General features: G+C 32.7%; 2 protein-coding genes across 2 annotated transcripts; both read left to right on the plus strand.

Annotated features, from left to right (window-relative positions):
* Positions 1-513: 513 nt before the first annotated feature.
* Positions 514-4734, plus strand: LOC124540560 (cholinesterase 1-like). The gene is made up of 3 exons (XM_047118237.1): positions 514-821; positions 2884-4160; positions 4461-4734. The coding sequence occupies exons 1-3, from the start codon at positions 642-644 to the stop codon at positions 4663-4665; spliced, it is 1662 nt and encodes a 553-aa protein (XP_046974193.1). The 5' UTR covers positions 514-641; the 3' UTR covers positions 4666-4734.
* Positions 4735-15343: 10609 nt separating this feature from the next.
* Positions 15344-17814, plus strand: LOC124542545 (cholinesterase 1-like). Its single transcript, XM_047120487.1, has 3 exons — positions 15344-15600; positions 15717-16981; positions 17505-17814. The coding sequence occupies exons 1-3, from the start codon at positions 15421-15423 to the stop codon at positions 17707-17709; spliced, it is 1650 nt and encodes a 549-aa protein (XP_046976443.1). The 5' UTR covers positions 15344-15420; the 3' UTR covers positions 17710-17814.
* Positions 17815-20672: the final 2858 nt, after the last annotated feature.

Raw genomic sequence — 20672 nt, forward strand, 5'->3', positions numbered from 1 at the left:
TAGCATTCTTGCCACCATTCCACGCGGACAATTTTAGTTACTTTACGTTAATATAGGTGGTTAGGGTAAATAAAAGAGAGTCTCTTTTATTAAGGAATTACATAGAACATACTCTTTAAAATATTGGCAATGCTCATGAACGCGCTCTCATACCAACTCATACAAATTAATATTGTATGTATATTTTTCACTGTCCGATAACACACGTAGAATTTGACCTTTGAATTTTATACATATGGCCTTGACCTGTTGTAATTGTAAATTGTCTTCATTTAAATAATAACACACGGGAACTTTAAATTTATCGGAGTTGTTTACTCAAATGGCATACTCAAACTAACATAATGTACTACAATAACAAATCGTAGTAAAGTAGCATTCATTGTTAACTTGGTGATAACGAAACGATAATATTCGAATAAAATCGCCAACGTAATCCTTAATCAGATCTGCCACAAAGGTACGATATTATGATAAATTTACACAGTGGACTTTAAAGTGTAACTGGTCATCATTGTACGCATAAAGCGTTGTTACGATAATGTCTTATATATATTAGGCGTCATACAGAGATAATATTCATAACCACTTCGGCAATCTTCAGTCACTGAGTGTCTGCGGTACAAGCCTGCAGTGTGAACATGTATTGGCTTGCAATATTACCTTGTCTTTTGTACTCAGTACTTTGTGCTGATCCTGAATCTCGCTTAGTGCAGCTGGATCAGGGCCCCGTGCGCGGATATAAGGATGTGAAGGAAGGTATATTTGTCTTCAATGGTATACCGTACGCCACGGCACCGACTGGGCGGGACAGATTCAAGGTAATTTAAAGTCAAAATATATTTAATTCATACTTTTTTCTAGATTATGTTGATTCGTTTAAAAATATTTTAAATTTTATTGCTATATCAAATTTTCAGTTGAATTAAAAAATATATATTTTGACAACAAATGATAATGTCTAATATCAACGAAATTAAACTAGTATCACCTTGGAGCGATACATAATAACGACCAAAAAGAATCATCATAATCTGTTCATAAGCAAAAACGTTATACGTGCGAAAGTATAAAGGCGTATGTGCTTTTGTACTTTTTTGGCCGTCATAAATAAAGTCTTCGATTTTTGTATTTATATTCGAAAGTCAGTCAAAAAAAAAATATTAATGAGGTAATGTTGGTGGTTAATATATTATATAGGTAAATAATCTCGTCATCATAATATATTTGTAATTAATGAATATCGAAAATAAGGGGCCATTCATCAATTACATAAGACGATCGATTTACTTGGTGGTAGGGCTTTGTGCAAGCACGTCCACCCGCTCATCAGTTATTCTACCGCCAAATAACACTACTCAGTATTGTTGTGTTCCGGTTTGAAGGGAGCCAGTGTAACTACAGGCACAAGGGACATAACATCTTAGTTCCCAAGGTTGGTGGAACATTGACGATGTAAGGAATAATTAATATTTCTTACAGCGTTATTGTCTATCGGTGATGATGATCACTTTCCATCAGGTGGCCCACACGCTCGGCCGCCAATCTATACCTGCCAAAAAAAAAAGAAAAAATCTAGGAAGGGGAGGGGCATCGAACATGTTTTCCTACAAGGGTCACCCCCTTCGTAGGAGTTTTGATAGTTCTTATGTAAGAACAACAAATCAGTAAAGTTGAAATTATTTGAAAAAGAGCTGGAAACCGCGCGATTACCGAGGTTTGCTCGGATGCGTACCTTTAGAGCCTTTGAAATTACAATTAAATATTTCAAAAATTATTTACTTTGAAATTAAAATTAAAATAAACCAAACGTATTAAAAATATACATTTATTTATTTTTTCCTTTAGATCCTTACGTAATAAATATTATACAAAGGGAGAGGGGGTCGCCCTATTCTTATTTTCTCTTATAATAGTAATGTAACCACTTTTTTTTTGTTTTTCTCGCTGGAAAAACGCTTTACGCGCTTCCCCCACATGATGGAAAGTTGGGGGGTGTGTGGGACTCCCCAATTTCCTGGACGCCGAGTACGCCCAGGTCCATCGGGTTTACCCACTAAAAAACCAGCGGTACCCTCTCCGTCTTTCGGCGGGCGCCACGGGATCGCTTACGCATGCTACCGTGACGCCCTGTCATGTAACCACTGGGTCAAAAACTAGTGAAAATACTCTTATGTAATAAATGAATGGCTCCTAATTTTAAATTAGCTTTTTATCACAAGTACAAGATAAGAAAGATTAATTTGATATCATCATAGATATGTACAGAATTGATGAGCATTGATGACAATGCTGTTGTAGCAATATGCAATATTAATTCGTTTTTTACTTTACAATATTGTATTCGCATTCGAGTCACATGTGTAATTGACAATTGCTCTCATTTTATTTTAAATTACAACAATGAGCACCGGAAATCGCCATGCTTTTCTACTTTTTGTCCAACAAACTAATAATGTGTGTAAAGTAAACTAACAGCCTGTAAATTTCCCACTGCTGGGAAACAATGGTTTTGTAACAAATTCCACCACGCTGTTCCAATGCGGGTTGGTGGAATGAACAGAATTTGGATCAAATCAGACACATGCAGGTTTTCTCACGATGTTTTCCTTCACCGCTGAGCACGAGATGAATTGTCAACACAAATTAAGCACACATATATAGTGGTGCTTGCCTGGATTTGACCCCGCAATGATCGGTTAAGATGCACACGTTCTAACCACTGTGCAATCTCAGCTCTTAATGTGTCTAGTAATTATGAATTATACATGAGGTTGTATTCAGAATTCAATAAGTATAATGCTATGGTTACTATTACGAAATAGTTCATATATGAGTATGTCCTAAAACGGATGCCGTATTAATTGCTATTATTTCTTCTAGGCTCCTCTACAACCACCCACCTGGTCTGAACCGTTTGAAGCCAAGGAAAAGAATATAAAATGCATACACTTCAATTATATGAATATGAATGTATCCAAAAACGATTTTCAAGAAAATTGTCTAATTGCCAACATTTTCGTCCCAGAAAAAATTGACAGAAAACTTCCCGTCGTTGTATATGTCCATGGGGGAGCTTATGTTTTAGGTTGGGGAAACATAATGCAACCCAAACATTTAGTTAAGAGCAACAAAGTTATTGCAGTAACATTTAACTACAGGTTGGCAGCACACGGATTCCTTTGTTTAGGCACAAAAGATGTACCTGGTAATGCTGGTATGAAGGATCAAGTTGCTTTACTACGTTGGGTTAGCAAAAATATTGCTAAATTTGGTGGAAATCCTGATGAAGTCACAATTGCGGGTTATAGTGCTGGTTCATCCGCAGTAGATCTTCTAATGATATCAAAAATGGCACAAGGTTTGTTTAAAAGGGTTATCCCAGAGAGTGGTGCAAATACTGCAGCGTTTAGTATCCAATCTGATCCCATTGAAAACGCTAAGGAGTACGCAAAACTGCTTAATTTTAAAAATGTAGAAGACTTCGACGCTTTAGAAGAATTTTACAAAACAGTATCCATTGAAGAATTAAACTCACTAAACGTCATGGAAAGGAAAGATTCAACTTTTTTTATGTCTCCATGTGTGGAGCGTGATGTAGGCCAAGAACGATTTCTTGATGATAATCCAGTTCAGATATTAAAGTCTGGTAACTATAAGAAATATCCCATGTTGTGTGGATTTGCTGACATGGAAGGATTATTCCGCTTGCCTCTTTTTGACACTTGGAAGGATCAGATGAATGCAAAATTCTCAGATTTTCTCCTACCCGATTTAAAGTTCGCTGATGAAACTGAAAAAGAACAAGTAGCAAACAAAATTAAACAATTTTACTTCGGTAATAAAGGTGTGGGAGACGAAACAGTTCTTGGGTATATCAACTACTTCTCAGATGTTATTTTCACATATCCAACACTAAGAGCAATAAAAATGCACGTGGAAAATGGACATAAAGAAATATATTTATACGAGTACTCGTTTGTAGACAACGATGTCCCAGTAATTCCACATACTAATATTCGCGGAGCAGATCATTGTGCTCAAACACAAGCCGTTTTGGATGGAATTTGGACTGTATTGGATGAAAATTTAATTTCATCAGACTATCAAAAAATTAAAGCAGTAACAAGAGAATTATGGTTAAATTTTATCACAACGGGGTGAGTAATATAGTAAACCACTTAAGTTATTGAAATTAATTATTATTATTAAATTAATTCATCATCATCAAGGGACATAACATCTTAGGTCCCAAGGTTGGTGGCACATTGACGATGAAAGGAATAGTTAATATTTCTTACAGCGTCATTGTCTATGGGTGATGGTCCACTTACCATCAGGTGGCCCATATGCTCGTCCACCAACCTATACCATAAAAAAAATCATCATTCGTGATGATTAATTTCTATCATTTTATTGATGGGAACAGAGAGTATAAAAAGGTATTGTTACTTTTCCAGAAAACCTGTACCAGCTGATTCTAAGCTACCTGCATGGCAGCCAGTGGGTTCGGACTGGTCACCACATATGTCCATCAATAGAACTTTAGAATTGAGAGGATCTTTGTTGAAGGAAAGGACGTTATTCTGGGAAGAAATATACGATAAATATTATCGTTTTCCATTGAAACCAACAGTTCCTTCGTCCAAAAAAACTGAGCTTTAAAGATTCAGTTAATTTGTATCATAAAATCAAAGATATCTTGTAAATAATTAAACGGGTAATACGAAGGTAGTTTTTAGTTTTTTTAATGTTTTATGTAACTCGTCTTTCATTCTGAAATAATATTTAAGAAACAGTACTTTATATATTCTTAAATTAACGAAGCTCAATCTAATATGCTCTTTCTGTGACTAACTAGTATCGAAATGAATTGCGACAGTATAAGTTTTGTTACGAATATTACTTTGATTTATATATAGATAACTTTCAGAAACTCCACAGAAAAATACCATAACTTTTGTTTGCTCCAACCCGGTTTTCAAGGGCTGAGGGATGTGAGGCCTTGTGAGTTAGTCACTAGAATGACGAGGTAGTAATAGACAATTTTACAAAATAAGCTATGTTTTAACATGGACCTTGAAAACATTGTATTAAATTTTAAGAAAGTTAAGGTGTATTTTTTTATAAAGACATCAAGATGATGCTCGTGTAGATTTAATAAATAATAAATTATTTAAAACGTCACGAAGAAATTTCACCAAATTTATTTAACATAGTTGTTAAAGTGACGATAAAAAACACTTCAAAACATAAAATAAAATAGGTTGTTTAGCTAATAGTAATATAAATATTTGAAAGGCAAATTTACAAGTGAATTAACAGTTTCCTTAAAGAATATACATCAATCAAGCAGAAGCGACAAAATTATTTTCAATTAGAGAGATCAACTGTATAGGCGGCCTATAATTTGAAGAGGCATATAATTCACTAGCAACCCATTTCGCAGGGTGCAGTGCTTATACTAAATATGCTACAGAATATCTTATAGTAGTAACTACAGACACAAAGGACCTAACATCTTAATTATCAAGGTTGGTAGCGCATTGATGATGTAAGGAATAGTTAATATTTTTTACAACGTCAACGTATATGGGTGATGGTGACCACTTACCTTTAGGTGGTCCATATGTTGGTCCGCCAACCTATACCATTCTATGTACAAAAAAAAGTAAGGATAAAGTTATAACGCAAAGTTTCCGACTTCGCAGTCAATAAAGCCTTCTTGGGGCAATGTATTCGTTTATATAATAAAATTCCACAAACATTTTTAATTTTACCATTTCATAATCCATAACCAATCCATCCAATTTCATAATAAATAGGTTTAATAGGATGAATTTCACCTTCGGACATCTCTTTAAAATTCGGAATTCCATCCTCACCACCTTGATGTCCAAAAATCCACAACAGCGCTATTTTCAAGACTCTATTTTCAACTACTCTGTGGAACCAGCTTTCGCCGACGGTTTTCCAGAACCGATACCATTTGGGAACCTTCAAGAAAAGAGCGTATGTCTGCCTTAAAGGCCGGCAACGCACCTGCAAGGACCCCGATGTTGCAGATGTCCATGGGCTGTGGTAATCACTTTCCCCCAGGCGAGCCTCCTGCTCGTTGGCCCCCTATAACATAAAATAAAAATCTTCTGTTATACCACAAGGAAGTGTCCTGATGCTACTTTTTATTGTTCTTTTTAGTCAATCATCTTTCTGATTATACAAATATGTACAAATATGTCTAGTTTAACAAATACATGCAATTTTTAAAAATATCTATTGCTATATTGTGCCACTATTTAAAATTCAAATTGTTGCGAAAAAATCTAAAGCAATTACTTTCAATATTCAGAATAATGTAGCATTATTAACACTATATCTATGATACCACCAAGCTGCTGCGATGCGGTTTGGTGGATACGTTCATATGTGGTAGAATAAATTGAAATAGACTAACCGAGCATATGATGAATTATAAATACAAAATAATTACGTGAAAATTTGGTATTGCTAGCTTGCGTTTGCACCATTTCTTACTGATATTAACATTACATAAACAATATGCCTAAAAATATTTTTTATTATTATGGAGATATTTATTCTAATTGTAGACACAATTTACTATTACAAAGTAGGTGGTATAGCAATTTTATGGCGACCGCCAATAATGTATATTTTAACACATTCTCATAAACTTTACAGCTTGTCTGGAATTTCTTAAATTATGTCTGTTCCATTTCATACATGGCGGTAAGAAAGTAGGTAGTAGAAACATTGTGGTTAATTTCAAACTATACCTTATTTTAATTAGTTATTCTTTATGAGGTAAACAATTTGTTCTGAAAAAGACAGATTCACTTACACTTAGTTAACGGAATAGAATATAATTAAATAGCTGTGTGTATTTTAATCGCTACAAAAGAGGGTATACTGTATAATATATTTTGAGAGCTGAAACTTGAACTCGTTAATTTTTTTTATATAAAATGGTAATTTGTTATAAAGTTGTGTTCCATCGAAAGTAATATTTTTTTTTTTTTTGCAAATTTGGTTCTAATTATTGGGAGTACTAATAAGCTTGGTCGTCGGGTGCTAAGTTTATCGCTTTGTTTTATTAATGTCAAATTTTAATGTATCGATTTATCAATATTTTATCTAATGAGAATACAAGAATTATATAAATAAAAAAGTTTCTTTGTAAAGTTTAGTTTTTGATGTCGTCACGTGATTTTGTTTTTCCAGTATTACCCTATATTTCTATTAAATACAATAAATGCGATTTTACTAGCGAAATATAGATGTTATGATTTTAGTTATGCATTTTGAAATTTGTTACTTTTAATGACCTAATTAAAGAAGAAAGTGTTTTATTAATGTAGTCTACTTGAGATTTGAAAGTTAAGTGGTTGTCTATTCGTAACCCTAAATATTTTTCACAGTATTTCTTTTCAATTGGAAATTTCACTAACTATAATAACTCGGTGTTGAATCTCTGAGACCAAATAACATAAAAAATAACAAACCAAACAAAATATATATTTATATATATAATATATATATGCAACAATAAATCAGGTTAAAAAAGACCTATTCCCAATAGTCCAGTCATTTCGTCGGAAAATGTTGAAATTTTTATATGTTGTAGGGTAAACCAATACCTAGAAAAGCTAACTTAAGTTTAATTTAATTAATAAAACCAAATTAAATTTTCTAAATTTTTTACTAAGGACTTTGACTGTGCGGCGCGCTGGAGATCGCAATTTTTGTTAAAAATAAAAAAAAAAACCAAAAAGGAAATTGTAGAGCTTATTACGCTCTACATGTTGCATTTTAAAAAAAAATTTATACTTATCACCAAAAATAAAACAATAATGATGTGCATAATTTTTAGTTTTTCAATCGATGACGATGCATGATACGCTAAATATGGCTAATACATATTTGTAGAGCACAAAAAAGCTGCAAAAAAGGTTCTTGTAAAGGTTTTCGAATCTCTTCTCAGTAGTCCATCTTTAAACAAAACAAGTGTCCAATAAACGAGGCTAAACGTTCAGATGCTACGCGTCAGAGATAACGAAAACCAGTTTACAAGCCAGGTGTCCTTTTTTATTCATCAAATCGTAAAATCTAATCGCAATAATCAACATAATCTCAGTTGAAGACGTCCGATCGATGAATCTTCAGAAGAAAACCTTATCTAATCATTAATTGAAATTATATTATGAAATTAATACTGGCCTACAAAACCGATAAAGATATGAATATACAGTTAAAATTAAAATAAAACATCCAGATTCAAAACTACCCAATGCCCATTGAAAGTGCCTGTTGACTTCCAAGCAGGATATATTAATTTAAATAATTGTATTTAACTAACATGACTTTGTATTTTTAAATGTTAAAAAAGAGTAACTACTGAGTTTCTTGCCGGTTCTTCTCGGTAGAATCTACTTTCCGAACCGGTGGTAGTTTCACTTAATTGTAAAATGTCGATTCGAAAGTGCTTGTAAAAGCCTACTTGAATAAAGTTTATTTTGATTTGATTTGAAATAAATCAGTGCCCATAGAGGTTGGAAACCCTAATTCAACAAGTAGTTTTCTTTCCATAATCGGTGAGGTTAAATTAGCATATTCTATAAAAATAATTGCAGTAAGTTTTAGGTCCATATTTAAAGAGTTAAGTATTACAGTATCCCAGTAGTAGTCACCTGTTATATTTAGGAGGAGAATCAACCAATACAGGAAATTCTTACCAGAGGTAACTGGATGACTGCTCAAACATTTAACAAATTCTAATGTCGTAATGTAAAAAAGATAATAGCAATAACGTTTCTGATAAAAACTTCTGAAATATTTGAACTTTTAATGTAAGCAGATGTCATTTCCATTTTGCTTCGTTATCTTTTTAAAAAATACAAAAAAGGATTATTCTAATTTTATCGTTGTTTGTTATCTTTTAATGAGTGCAACACAAACATAAATATCATGTTGTTGTTTTTTTACCTTTATATTTTGGACGTAATCACGCGTAGCGTTGGTGCTTAGCTTATCAGGAGATATCAAATAGTACAATAAATTAACGCTGTGTGTTAAGAAATAAAAATTGAGTTCTAACAAAATAATTATTATGTAATGAAAAAAACATATACATAATTATCGGTCTTGCTGGGGGATGAGATTATTGAGAGTCAGATGTCAATGTACCTATCAGGCTTAGAAATAATTTAATAATAAGTAGGAGTTAAAGGAAATGACATAGGTATATATAATCTAATAAAATATTTTTTAAATTAATAATAATATATCCTCAGATTATAAAACAAAAGCGTTCAGCAAGAGCTGGAGTTGCAGATGTCTGTGGGGATGGTAGTCACTATCCATCAGGACAGCCCCCTCATTACAACTTTTGTATTAAAAAACCGAAAGCTTGTATTAATTTATGCTTTGGTGGCCGCGCTATAATATTTTGCACGCTCCAACTGTCTTCTGTTTTACAATATGAGGCTATATCGTTAGAAAATAATGAGTAACAATTTTGCTCATGTAATTAACGGTGCTAGAACTAGACTTTTTAAATTTTGTAATTGAAGACTGTAGTTTTTTTCGCGAAATCTAAGGGTCCAAATTTTTTTATTTGTCAAGATTACAGTAACTGAATAAAAAACCTTAATATGTTATTAACAATTTATAAAGTTTTTAAACATATATAGACTGTATATAAAAATGTAAGACTAAGAATATTATGCCCGATTAAGTATTTGGGTCTACCCACACTTGCAGGTACTATTTATTGAACAGTCATAAACATGACGACAAATTTGTCAGTTGTTTGATACTTACATGTTACTTGTGCAACCCGCACAGGGTTGTTTGTAAAAGTAGGGCAGGAAGAAGAAGCAATTCTTATTGTAATCATATTATTGAATGGAGGTGCGGAAGACGGCATCAGCTGAGTGTCGTCTGAACGTAACCTATTTGTTTGCGGTCATTAGACTCCTCTTTCGGTACGGGACGCTCGCGTAGAATTTCGTAATAGATCTATTTTCGGTCCGTTGATCATACTTAACGTATATACATAAATGTTGTGTAACCGGTTCCAAGCTCTACGGATTGTTTCTTCAACGTAGACAAGGCGGTACAATCAATTAAAAGTTTTCTCAAGTTGTAACGATGACAATTTTATTATTTCATGTGATAATCTATGTGATAAATGATAATAATCATTAGCTTTTTTTTTAAATCAGTGCATATAATAATATAAGATTTAAATCATTTCATGTTAATTTTACCATTGATACATAATATGTATTATTATATTGAATCACAAGTTGTGATGCATAACACACGAGATTTCAATTTAGTTACTAAACAAAGTAGCGTCTGGGAAAACAATGAAAATCTATTACATTTTGTAAAAGTATATGTGGTTGTTGATTATTGTTAGGTAGTAATATAGTCCTTTAGGGTGTTAATGTTTATCTCTTTAAAGTTATAGGTATATAGCATTCTAGAAATGTCGTCTTTAACCTATTAGAGACCCTTACTATATTAGCATAATGCCCTATGACGGAACACCATTTTGTTATAATAGACAAAGAAACTTTCATTGTTCTTCAATTTGCGAATAAATAATGCTTTATTGATTTATTGCCATCTTTTTAGGTATGCATTGGAAAAGTCAGAATATTTATTTTGAAAATATGCAGATCTTTTTATTTTATCTGAGAGGACCCTAATGATCGACGGGTCCTGGGCACTTGCCTAAAGTGCCCACTGGGGAAGAGGGGTATGAACTCTATTTTCCAATCCAATTGAAGAAGGAATAAATCTAAACAAACCGAAATGAAAACTTACGTATTTCATTCAACTTGTTAATAACGTTGTTATATTGTACGCTTAGTAATGTTTTCAGTCAGTTCTTGATTGATATGTCTTTATTTATAATACAAAACTATTCCATTTAACTACTTATATCCACTTTATTTTACTTACAAAATCCGACAGTAGCATTTTCAATCGATAATATACAATTTATCGATAATCCATTATGAATAATGATGAATATTATAGATTATTCAAGTTGTTGTCCGTGCGGTTGGAATAAAGCTTAGTCTAAAACAATTATATAAAAACAAAGCAAAACAAATGTCATCAACTGTAATTCTAAACGCATTTGTATAATTTTCTCGACATAAATTTGTAATACTGGCATTCGGATTGTAGGTCATTGGAATAGCTCAATTTGAGTGCATATAGTAACTTTTTTGTTTTCATTTTCCTGGTTATTTTAGAAAAAAATGATACAAAAAAATGGTTTAATAAATATTGAGCACGGTGATTACTTTTTCAATAAATCATTATTATTCTAGGAAGTGGATAAAGTCTTAAAGTCTCATGACTGTAAAGAAAGGTTATCCTATGTTCCAAGGGTTTTGCAATCGTCTATTACTTTCCTAAAAAAGCATACATTTAAAAAAGTCAAGAATTTTTTTCTGTTTCATAAAAGCATTTTTTTGAATTGCCATTATAAACGTATTTGGGGGATGACGATGATTGTATGTTAATTTTAAATTTTATAGACTAATGCTAAAACCTAATATACAAATACAGTTCATAAAAAATTAAAAAAATAGCTATGAATCCTTGAACTTACCAGGATTTTTTACTTAAATGAAATGTTTTTTATATTATCTATATAATACCTACATAAAATAAAACGTCATGACTGATTCGTCATTGCCAAGCGTAATGTATTACAGTTAGGGCCATGAAATTTTGTTTTTTTATTTTGGAAATTATATGAAGATTTCTTAAGTTAAAAACACAAAGTGATGATTCACACTTTGTGCTATTGATTAAAAATAAGTAGATACATGTAAACGTTTCGTATATTCTCACCTAAGGGTTGTAATACACAAAACACGAATGTGCTGTACAAAGAGGTTTTAAATAAACGTATAATATTTTAAGTTAATCTGCGTTTCGAATTTAAAATCTAAATTAAACGTTTGGTATCTAGATGATGGAACTATAGGAGGTAAAGTAGATGACGTTATTGAAGATTTAATTAAAATTAAAGAACAATTTGGTAAAATTGGTCTTAAATTGAATTTTTCAAAATGTGAAATTTTTTTACGGACAATTAAACTCACAAAAATATTAGTTTGGTAATAGATAAATTTAATGAAATTACATGTAACATAAAAAATCTTCACAAAGATACACTTTGCCTCCTTGGTGCACCGCTATTTGATGAGGACATAGAGCCTATTATTAACGATAAAATTATAATATTTTCGGACAATTTTGTCAGATTGGGCATTCTAAATTCTCATATAGCTTATACCATCTTAAAACATTGCCTTTTTGTTCCAAAATTAATGTACATTCTACGTGCGAGCCCAATCTGGAAATATCCTAGTCTTACCAATCAAATCGATGCCACCCTTAAAAAAGCTTTTGAAAAAATTCTAAATTTATCTCTTGATGAATATTCTTGGACTCAAGCTACACTTCCCATTCCTTTTGGTGGCATCGGCGTGAGAAAAATATCAAGTGTTGCCCTCCCGGCCTTTCTCTCTTCTGTACATAGCATTTCATACCTTTGTTCAGAAATTTTATAATCAAAATCAGTAAAAATCATGAACTGAGGCGATAGAGACCTGGAAGGTAAAGTGCCCTAATGATGATATCCCTAAGGAAGTTCCAAAACAAAAACTTTGGGATTCTTCATTGGTTCACGCTACACTACACAGTTTGACACAAAATTTAACAAGTGCTCAAGACCGTGCCAGGCTTCTAGCGTTATCATTTAAAGAGTCTAGTCACTGGTTGAATTCATTACCCTCTAAAAATCTTGGGACACTTTTAAATAATGAATGTTTTCGCATATCGATTGGTCTCCGACTGGGAACACCTTTGTGTTCTGAGCACAGATTCCCGTGTGGAAAGGAGGTGGACTCTTTCGGTTTACATGGTCTCTCTTGCCCAAGGAGTTCAGGTAAGCTTTTCCGTGACGGTTCTCTTAATGACATAATAAAAAGGGCTCTTGCCACCATCGACGTTCCTGCTCTTACTGAGACTCGTGGAATTAGTCGCGATGATGGTAAGAGACCTAATGGTTTAATCCATTAGGTCTCTTATCATCATTGGTTCCCTGGGAACGAGGTCGGGCCCTTGTGTGGGACGCTACATGTGTTGACACGATGCGGAAAAAGTTGAAGCAAAAAAAAAGAACTAAATATTCTTCTATTATATCTAATTACTTTTTTGTTCCATTTGCTGTCGAAACGCTTGGCCCTTGGAGTAGTGGTGCAAAAAGCTTCATCAAAAGTATAACACCTCGCCTCATTGCCTCCACTGGTGACAAGAGGGCTGGTTCGTTTTTTGCCCAGAGGATCGGAATTGCGATTTAGCCGGGAAATGCTACTAGCATTCTTGTCACCATTCCACGCGGTCAAGATATATACAGTAACTAGTTTTGGTTCATATTTGTATGTATATATTTAAGCATTTAATGTTGTTAATTATTTTGTTAATAAATTATTTTAAAGTTAATTTGTAATTATATTCAACTTTCACGAGAGCAAAGCTGCGGCCGGCACCTAGTTAATAATAAACTCTCAATATTGGTTATCGAAACATTGGGAGATACATCAAAACAATGTATTTACTACAATAATATGAAAATAAAATAAACACAAATAGTCCTTAACTGCATGTTGCAACAGTTAGATAAAGTAAAAATAACATGGTATTTCTATCCATTACACATGTTTAAAAAACATAGTTTCCGCAGCCATTTTCCTCGATAAATTGAATTTGTGCTTAATTAAAAAAAAAAAAAATTTGTTTTTGCAATAGTCGCTAAAGGAGCCTAATGCTACTCCCATAAACACACATTGGACGAACACTAACGGCTTTCTAGATTCCTTCTTACTTGATTTTCCACCTTGCCTAAAGATTTTATTAATTATAAAAATCGCGTATTATTTGTTTATTTTTACGTGGGAAATGTAAATTGAATGGTAATTTATTGGCGTACCCTATCAATTAAATAAAGCAAAGGTTATCGAGTTTCTTACCGTTTATTGTCGGTAGAATTTACTTTCCGAATCGGTGGTAAGTAAAAAATTATATATTTACTATGCACTCATGCGCAGCTGGGTCAGATTGCTAGTCATTGCATAGTATAAAATAAAACAGTCGCTTTCTCTGTCCCTATGTCCCTTTGTATGCTTAAATCTTTAAAACTACGCAAAGGATTTTGATGCGGTTTTTAAATAGATAAAGTGATTCAAGAGGAAAGTTTCTGTATATAATACATGGACAATATAGTGATCATTTGAGAAGTTTGTAATGTGATGTCGTAAATGAACAAATTCTGTAATATTTAGTATCAGTAATGCACCCGTGCGTAGCCAGGGCGGGTCGCTAATAACTTATATAATGTAACCAGCGACGCGCCTCGGCTGCATTTTGGTACTATACGAATAATAAATATACTGCAGAATGACTTACAAAGTTTACAGCATTTTTGTCACTAGACAAAAAATAAAAACTTCTATGTCCGCCTTTTAAATCTGTAATATCTTTGAAAATATTTATTTAAATTACATTTTGTACAGGGCCATATTGATTTATATTAAAAGCACAAATGTAAGGGAATTGGAGAAGGATTACTGCTGTATTGCTTAAAATCGTTTCGAAAATAAATTAATAATTTATTCTCGTAAAAACTAAAAATAAAGGATATTTTTTTTATTTTGGGTTAGCCCTCAGAGATAGACTTATACTATTCGCGCCCATTTTTGTAGACCTTTTTAATATGTACAATAAATAATATTATAGTACATTATTTTGATCTATCGTAGCGTTCTGCCAGCATTTGCCATGTAGGTGCAAAAATGTGTTTATTTACGACATTACTTTAGAAACCTCTAAAACAACCAGCGTTTCTCTACTATAGTGTGTTTATATAAAACATATAAATCTTCCACTTTAATAAATCTATTTGTTTTAAAAAACGCATCAAAATCCGTTTACGTTAATTACAGATCTAAACATACAGACAAAGGGAAGCGACTTTATTTTATACTATGTACAAATAATAATAATATCATAACAATGATACAGCAATAAATTGTAGTAAAGTAACAATCCGCCTTTTAAGTTAGTGATAATTTAACGATAGGAATCAAATATCACCACTTAATAGCCTTAATCAGATCTACCACAAAGTTAACGCAAATATATGATTAATTTACATGAGACTTTTCAATGTTACTGATTTTGTATCTTAAATGCAAGCCGTTCGTACGATAATGAGTTGTATTTAAAGTTCTCTATTCGGGGATAACATTTATAACTACTTCGCAAGTCTTCAGTCACTGAGTGTCTGCGGTACAAACCTGCAGTGTGAACATGTTTTGGCTTGCAATACTTTCTTGTCTTTTATACTCAGTACTTTGTGCTGATCCTGAATCTCGCTTAGTGCAGCTGGATCAGGGCCCCGTGCGTGGATATAAAGATGTGAATGAAGGTGTATTTGTCTTCAACGGTATACCGTACGCCACGGCACCGACTGGGCGGGACAGATTCAAGGTAATTTAAAGCACAAAAAATATTGTTTCAATGTTATGTTATGTATTACAATTAGCTGTGACATGTTTCAAAATGGTTACTATATATGTATATTGTATATAAATTGTTTTTTTTAGGCTCCTCTACAACCACCGACCTGGTCTGAACCGTTGGAAGCCGTGGAAAAGAATGTTATGTGTCCACAGTTAAACTTGATGAATATAAGTGGTGCAATATTTCCAGAAGATTGTCTAATAGCTAATATTTACGTCCCAGAAAAAATTGATACAAAACTGCCAGTCGTCGTTTATGTCCACGGGGGCGCTTATCTTACTGGCGCGGGAAACATGTTTCAGCCTAAAAATTTGGTAAAAAGTAACAGAATCATCGCAGTTACTTTTAACTACAGATTGGGAGCACACGGATTCCTTTGTTTAGGCACAAAAGATGTACCCGGTAATGCTGGTATGAAGGATCAAGTTGCCTTACTACGTTGGGTTAACAAAAATATTGCTAAATTTGGTGGAAATCCCGCTGAAGTCACAATAGCAGGTTTTAGTGCTGGTTCATCCTCGGTAGATCTTCTAATGATATCAAAAATGGCACAAGGTTTGTTTAAAAGGGTTATCCCAGAGAGTGGTGCAAATACTGCAGCGTTTAGTATCCAATCCGATCCCATTAAAAACGCTAAGGAGTATGCAAAAATGCTTAATTTCGAAAATGTGGATGACTTCAACGCTTTAGAAGAATTTTATAAAACAGTATCCATTGAAGAAATAAATTTACCAAATGTCATGGAAAGGAAAGATTCAATTTTTTTGATGTCTCCATGTGTGGAGCGTTTTGTGGGTCAAGAACAATTTCTTGATGATAATCCAGTTCAGATTTTAAAGTCTGGTAACTATAAGAAATATCCCATGTTGTACGGATTTGCTGAAATGGAAGGATTATTCCGCTTGCCTCTTTTTGACACTTGGAAGGATCAGATGAATGTAGAATTCTCAGATTTTCTTCCGTCCGATTTAAAGTTCGCTACTGAAAATGAAAAAGAACAAGTAGCAAATCAAATTAAACATTTCTATTTCGGTGACAAAAAGGTAGGAGAAGAAACAATTTTAGAGTATATCAACTACTTCACAGATGTTATTTTTGCATACCCAACACTGAGATCAGTAAAGATGCAAGTGGAAAATGGAAATAACCAAATATATTTATACGAGTACTCGTTTGTAGACAACGATACCCCTATAATTCCACATACTAATATTCGCGGAGCACATCATTGTGCTCAAACTGAAGCTGTTTTAGACGAAGTTTTGAGGGACGAAAATTCCATTTCGCCTGAATATAAGAAGATGAAATTGATTATAAGAGAATTGTGGTTGAATTTTATAACATCTGGGTGAGTACTACTCAAGTCTTCTTGTTCACATTTTCATCAAATTTCATCATGTAGTATTTAATGTAGTATAATATAATATTATAATAAGATAATTTTGTGAGTAAAGGTTGGTTACAATTACATTATATTTGACATATTTTCATAATTACGCGGCTGTTTGACGAATGCCAAAATAGCAGTACGTTAGTAGTAGTTGCATATCGATGATTTTAACAACTTATAACGATAGACCGACGATATAATCAAAAATTCAGTTGCAAATCGCACGGTATTGTACGTTGTCATTAAGTAATTGTTGCTATCGGATCGCATCTAAACGATCTAACTGAACTTGCTAACTAGCCATTGCGACTTCAACAACATGAGAATTAAAAAATAAATACTTAGAAAGCTGATTAATACAAATTAATTATGACATATAATGTGGTGATACATTATGCTAGTAATATCAACACCATCATTCGTGATAATTCCCATTGTTGTAATGATGAAAACAGAGACTTTAAAATGCTTTTTTTTTCAGAAACCCAGTACCATCTGACTCTAATCTACCAGCATGGCAGCCAGTAGGCACGGACTGGTCACCACATATGTTAATTAATACAACTTTGGAATTGAGAGGACCTTTGTTGAAGAAAAGGATGTTATTGTGGGATGGAATCTACGATAAATACTATCGGTTTCCGATTAAACCAATTCGTCGGTGTACCAAAAAGTCTATATTTTGAGGATGCAAAGATATTACATCAGAAAACATTAATACGTTGTGAAATTTCGTTTCTTTGTAACAACAATTTAAGATCAATACCAATAGAAACAAGTATAATGGTCTTTTGAAATAAATAGCATTTTGTTGAATATTTTTTTGTATTTTAAGTTACGTAGTAAGTAGCTTTGTAAGATTCTAAGTATCGTTAGAAATATCTCAGACTTTGCTTATATACAGGGTTATTAGTAATTCGACGTACATCCGCTAAGAGGTGATAGGAGTGACTATTTGCAATAATTGTAACACCCATATGCATAATCCAAAAGTGAATCATTTTTGAGTTTTGATGTTTTTCTAGCTTTTTTCAAAATTTGTCAGAAATGCAATATCAAAACTGTTTTTAGAAGAAATATCATTAAAAATCTATTTTTTTCTTCTGATTTATAAAAACGAATAAACACTGGATATTTGTCAATATCTAAACAATCATTATCAGCCCAAATTTAAAAATGGGAGACGGATAACGATATAATTTAATTTTTTTTTTTTTCAAAAAGGCCTTAAAAACTAAAAATTTCATTATGAAACTTATTTATCTCCGAATCTATTACACCGATTAAGTTGAAATTTTGTACACATATCAATTCCTGTAACCCAAATACAGAGGTGTGACGTGAGCAGATGAAATCTGTATATGGGGGGTCTTATTTGGGGGGGAAGGGGAAAAATTAAAAAAAAAATTCTGAAAACTGCTTCGTGTGGCATATCAAATGAAAGGTCTTGTTGAGAAGATTATAAAAGTATTTTTTTGTAATTTTAAAATAAATAGTTTCCAAGTTATTCAAGAAGATAGACGAAAATTGACCATTACACCCCCCTTATCTCCGAAACTACTGAACCTAAAATTTTGAAAAAAATACAGAAATTAGTTTTCTCCTTATAGATTATAGGAAAACCTATAAGAAGTCCATTATATTAAAATAACATACTAAATCACTCAATATTGTGCGTTCCAACTTACATTTGCAGGTGGAATGTGTGGGAGAACATATTTTTTAACTCCAATCTTAAGTTTTGTTGAATCGGTTTGTAGATGAATATTTAATGGAAAAAATAAGCCTACAATGAGAATTCTATGACCAATATTTTAGGAGATATTAACATCGTACGGAACCCTCTTCACGCGAGTTCAACTCGCACTTGTCCCCTTTTTGGATTATGCATATGGGGGTTAAAATTATTGCAAATATCACCTCTTAGCGGATGTACGTCGAATTACCAATAACCCTGTATATGTCATGGGCAATCATCAGAATAGCTGCGTTTTGTGTATGCGGTGAAAAATTCTAGGATAGAATACACGATATGGATATGCAAACGGATATACACAGAGCCGTTCCGTCAATTAATTTAACTTAAAGAACAATAGAATACCTATGGTACATTTTTTTTGGTTATTCATCTGCAAATACGTCGACAGCCGTGATTAGTTATTCGTAAGCAATTTAATATTTTTAAGAAATTTATGTAGTCAATATAGTTTGCCATGCCGGATTGACTCTTAGCTTCTTCTTCTCTTGCCTTAAGGTTTATGTACACATTTTTCTTATCCTCTAAAGTTTGCCTTCATGGCACTAGCCCCGATTGCTAGGAGTGTAAATCCAGATAAAGGAGTCTAATAAATCTTACCGATATATTTTTAATATTAACATACAGAAAGAGAAAGAAAACCTTCGTGAGTTTTCAAATACATTCCTTAATCAAGTCTTAAACTCTTAGTACCTTTTCAAATCAAATCACATCAAAATAAACTTTATTCAAGTAGGCTTTTATAAGCACTTTTGAATTGTCATTTTACAATTAAGTGAAGCTACCACCGGTTCAGAAAGTAGATTCTACCGAGAAGAACCGGCAAGAAACTCAGTAGTTACTCTTTTTTAACATTTAAAAAATACAACGTCATGTTAATTAAATACAATTATTTAAATTAATGTATCCTGCTTGGAAGTCAACAGGTATTAACTCCACGCTTTTTTATCATCTATAAAAGCTTGTATCGAATAATATGCTTTTTCTACCAATGTATTTTTTACAAACGATTTGAATTTACTAAACGGCAAAGTTAAAAATGTCTGCGGAATTTTATTATAGAAACGGATACCTTGCCCCAAGAAGGATTTATTGACTTTGCGGAGTCGGAAACTTGGCGTTATAAGCTTATCCTTACTCCTAGTGCACATACAATGATTATCACTGACTTTATCAAAGTGATCAATGTTACTGTGAATATACATAATATTGTTGTAAATATATTGCGACGCAACAGTGAGTATTCCCACTTTGTTAAAAACATCCCGAAGAGAGTCTCTAGCTCCAAGATTATAAATAAACCGGATAACTCTCTTTTGTAAAATAAAGACAGATTCAATATCTGCAGCGTTACCCCAAAGCAATATGCCATATGACATAATACTGTGAAAATAACCAAAATAAACTAAACTAGCGGTATCAATATAAGTTAGTTGTCTAACTTTTCTAACCGCGTATGTTGCGGAGCTAAGTCTTCCTGTTAGGGATGATAAATGAGAAGTCCACTGAAGTCTGGAATCCAATTCTATTCCTAAAAACACCGTAGTATCAGCTACTTCAAGACGGTAACCATTTAAAGATATATTATAATTTTGCTTGCTAACATTAGGTAGGGTAAAAACTACACATTTTTGTTAGTTTTGAGCATTCAAAACTAAATTATTTACTGTAAACCAATTGTGTGATAATGCACCGTTCACATCGTCATAGTAATTTTTTTTTCTGTCAACCTTAAAAATCAGCGAAGTATCGTCAGCAAACAACACTATATCAAAAATACCCTTAACATAGAAAGGATCATTTATATATACTAGGAATAGAAAGGGACCCAAAATTGAACCTTGTGAAACTCCCATTTTTAACGTAGATCCAGAAGACTTTATTCCATTAATG

The sequence above is a fragment of the Vanessa cardui genome, chromosome 2, assembly GCF_905220365.1.
Source record: "Vanessa cardui chromosome 2, ilVanCard2.1, whole genome shotgun sequence".
Taxonomy (NCBI): domain Eukaryota; kingdom Metazoa; phylum Arthropoda; class Insecta; order Lepidoptera; family Nymphalidae; genus Vanessa; species Vanessa cardui.